Source organism: Lipotes vexillifer, unplaced genomic scaffold (genome assembly GCF_000442215.2).
Source record: "Lipotes vexillifer unplaced genomic scaffold, Lipotes_vexillifer_v1.1 scaffold511, whole genome shotgun sequence".
Lineage (NCBI taxonomy): Eukaryota > Metazoa > Chordata > Mammalia > Artiodactyla > Lipotidae > Lipotes > Lipotes vexillifer.
Genome location: NW_006784934.1, coordinates 810,968 through 814,208, shown reverse-complemented (window position 1 = coordinate 814,208; position 3,241 = coordinate 810,968). Strand labels below are relative to the sequence as shown.

Genomic DNA, 3,241 nt, shown 5'->3' with positions numbered 1-3,241 from the left:
GAACCGCTCAGAAGCCCACGGCATGCAAAGGGAGTGAGAAAGCGTGCCCTGTCTTGAGAAGCCCACAGACACAGCGCAGAGAGAGGGTGCAGACATGGATGAGTATGTGCCTTTGTTGACCACCGAGCTGTGGCCACTGCCAGGCTGTCCCAGCCTGCCCGTCGCACCTGCGATGGCTGCCCCCGAGGAGCCCTCCTACGGGACAGCAGTAGGCTCCTTTACTTTCTCAGGGTGTAGAGGCCACAGTGGCCTGGGCTTTTAAACCAGGACTGGCAGGGTTGAACAAAGCATCCTGTGTCTCTCCTGCCGCAGTTCTGTCCTCGGAAGCGAAAATGCCTGTGTTGAGGGTCATCCAGGAGGGTCAGGGACTACCCCCGAGCCGCGCCCCAACTCTCATTCATTATTGGTTAAATGCTCCAGGCAGAGCCACATGAACTGCAGAGAAGCTTACATCCTTTTGGTTTTGGTGGTGTTTTTTTTGTTGTTGTTTGTCCTCTGAGAACTTAGAATTTAATTAAGAACTAAGATACAAACTCATGAAACCTCAATAATAGGAGAGAATGTGGCTCACTGCAAAAGGGTTGGGATGGAGCTAGAAAGGCCAAGCAAGTCTTCGTGAAGGGGCAGGTGGTGCGCGAGCCCCTTGATGGACAGCTATGCCTTCCTTATTCACCTCCATATCCCCAAAGGGCTCTGACAGTATCTGGTACCCACTGGAGCTTAGGGACCATCTGAAGACTGAGTGAATGAGACAGGACTTGAAGTATAAGTCAGGTTCAGCTTGGAAGAGGAACACATGCCAGGAAGGGCCCACTGTGAACACAGTCAAGAAATCATGATTTGGGGAAAGAAAGGGGGCCAGCTGGCTTGGAGGGTTCCTATGGGGAAGATGGGTGCAGGCTTCTGGGCAGGGCATCCCTGCTCAGGGTTCTAAGAGAGATGGGATGAAAGGCGAGCGCGCGGGGTTACGAGATGAGAACGCCCTCTCAGGGCTTGCTCCACAGGCCGTCCCCCACCTGCCCCTACCTCGGGCATCCTGCCATCGTGCCAGCCACACTCCTTCACTCCCAAGGCCTGTGGAGAACAAAGGAGCCTTTCTCCAGAGGCAAGGCACTGGGAAAAACCACAATCTCAGCAGTGAGCCTACAATATAAACAAGCTAAGCTGGCTCCCTGCTGCCGGGCCTCAGCTCTCAAGGCTAAGCAGGGGCAGCTCCTGCCACCCCACCCAGAGCGCTGGCTCAAGTACAGTCCCTTATCTTTGTCTCCCAGGGCTGAATCTGGTCCCAGCAACAACACGCCCTTCTGCAACTCCTCCCTCTGACCTCCGGGCCCAGCCCCACATGGCATACTTACAACTCCCGCCAGAGATTTCCCCTTCACCATGTCCACGAACTGGATGGCAATTTCCTCCCCGCAGCGGCTCTGGGCCTCCTTGGTGCTGGCGCCCAGGTGGGGGCAGCTGATGACGTTCTCGTGGTCCACCAAGGCCCGGTCCCGGGGTGGCTCCTGCCCAGAAAGAGACATCTCTGGGTGGGCTGCTACAGACGGCCCCAGGGAGTTGGAGGGGAAGAGGGCAGGGGTGATGCTGCCTCCTACTTCCGTTTTGTCTGGGTGGTCACTGGACTCAATAATAACCGTCTTCCTCACGAATGTCCCATCACAGCAGAGTAGACAGAGCTGTAGACCGGATTCCAATCTCAGTTCCACCACTTACTGCCTATGTGCTTTTGGGCAAAATCTCCATCTCTCTGAGCCTCAGTTTCCCTATCTATAAAATGGGTTACTACTACCTATCTCCTAACACTATTATGGAGATTATGCAGTAACAAAGGAGGTTCTCAACCAGTGGTAGCTGTTATAGCTGATATTGGTTTTTCCCCTCTAGCCCCTGCCCCAAGTCCAGTCCACCCCTCAGCACTTACTGTCAGCTCTTTAGCACAGAGGCAGGCTCTTTGTGGGCATTCCGCACGGGTGTTGCATCCTGCTTCTCACCAGGACAGGCGGCCCACCTGGCCACCCCTACCCCACCGTCCAGTGCCCCTGCCACCCCTTCTGCTCACCGGGCACAATGTAGGGGCCTTGGACATGTTACTTAGGCCTCCTCTCTTCTGGTCATTCTCCCCAGGACTCTATCGGCTCCCACGGGATTTGGCCACATAGGTCTGTGAGTGCCGGCTGCAGAGTAGTGAGTGCCGGCTGCAGAATAGTAAGTGCCATGGGGAGGCCAAAGAGAGCAGGGGGAAGGTGCTGTGTTAGGGAGACGGCGATATAAACAAGGGTCAGGCACACCCTTGCCTTCAAGGAGTTGGCGATGTAGCTGAGAGAGATGACCAGGGCAACAAACCCAATGCATGCTGTGCCCTGGGCAGGGAACAGACACCGAGTGCTACGGGGGGTCAGAGGGCCAGGGTCTTGCCAAGGCCACAAAGCTGGTAACCAGCAAACCCCCACTGCCTAACCCAAAGCCCGTGCTTTTTCCCCGATCTCCGATGCTGAGGTGGGATTTTTAAGAGAGGTGGACAGGATTCAAGTGGAAATGCTATCGGGTGTGAGGGCAGGATGGGGGCAGTGGGTGAGCAGATGCTATATCTCTGCTCCTGCACAGAGACCTAGGGACAGCAGCCTCTGGGACCAGGGGAACACATCTAACCAGTATCCTCGGCTTCCTTCCCTCTGCGGGTAGAGAGGAAGGGAAAGGAAAGCCAACAGACACTGGGTGGAATGTCTTCTTGGCAGTGGGACTCATTTCACAAGAGATCTGTATCAATACCTTAAACCCCTCTCTGCCTGCCCCAAATCCTCCGCCTCAGAACTGATCTGCTGCTCTGTCTTCCTCTGAACTTATCAACAGGGTAGCCGTCCAGGAGCCCGAGCCCAGGAATGGGTCCTATATAAACTCTGAGTTTTGCAGAAGACAGCATGGCTGCCTCTGTACCAGGCTCTGCACTGGGCTCCTCAAACCACAGACGTGTTACTTTTGGTGACACAATTTCTCCCGCTAGAGACAGGAAGCTCAAGGTCTTTGCACAGCTGGGCTTGCAGCCCAAGTCCCTCTGCTCCGGTCTCCCCTCCCCACCAGCCCTGAGTAGGGACTCACCTCTGTGAAAACGTCCAGTGCGGCTCCAGCACACTGACCCGACTGCAGGGCCCGGAGCAGGGCGCCTTCGTCCACAATCCCTCCGCGAGCACAGTTCACCACACGCACCCCCTTCTTGCACCGGGCAAAGGTGCTGTCGTTC

The 3,241-nt window shown here is 55.9% G+C and overlaps 1 protein-coding gene across 1 annotated transcript in view; it reads right to left on the bottom strand.

Moving 5' to 3' along the window:
- PHGDH (phosphoglycerate dehydrogenase) overlaps positions 1 to 3,241 on the bottom strand; it is a 31,473-nt gene that overhangs the window by 5,717 nt on the left and 22,515 nt on the right. The window contains exons 7-8 of the mRNA XM_007457123.1: positions 3,100 to 3,241; positions 1,356 to 1,508 (exon numbers count right to left, since the gene is read on the bottom strand). The exon at positions 3,100 to 3,241 is cut by the window's right edge and continues 6 nt beyond it. Coding sequence (XP_007457185.1) covers positions 1,356 to 1,508; positions 3,100 to 3,241 — 295 coding nt within the window. The remainder of the gene's footprint in view (positions 1 to 1,355; positions 1,509 to 3,099) is intronic.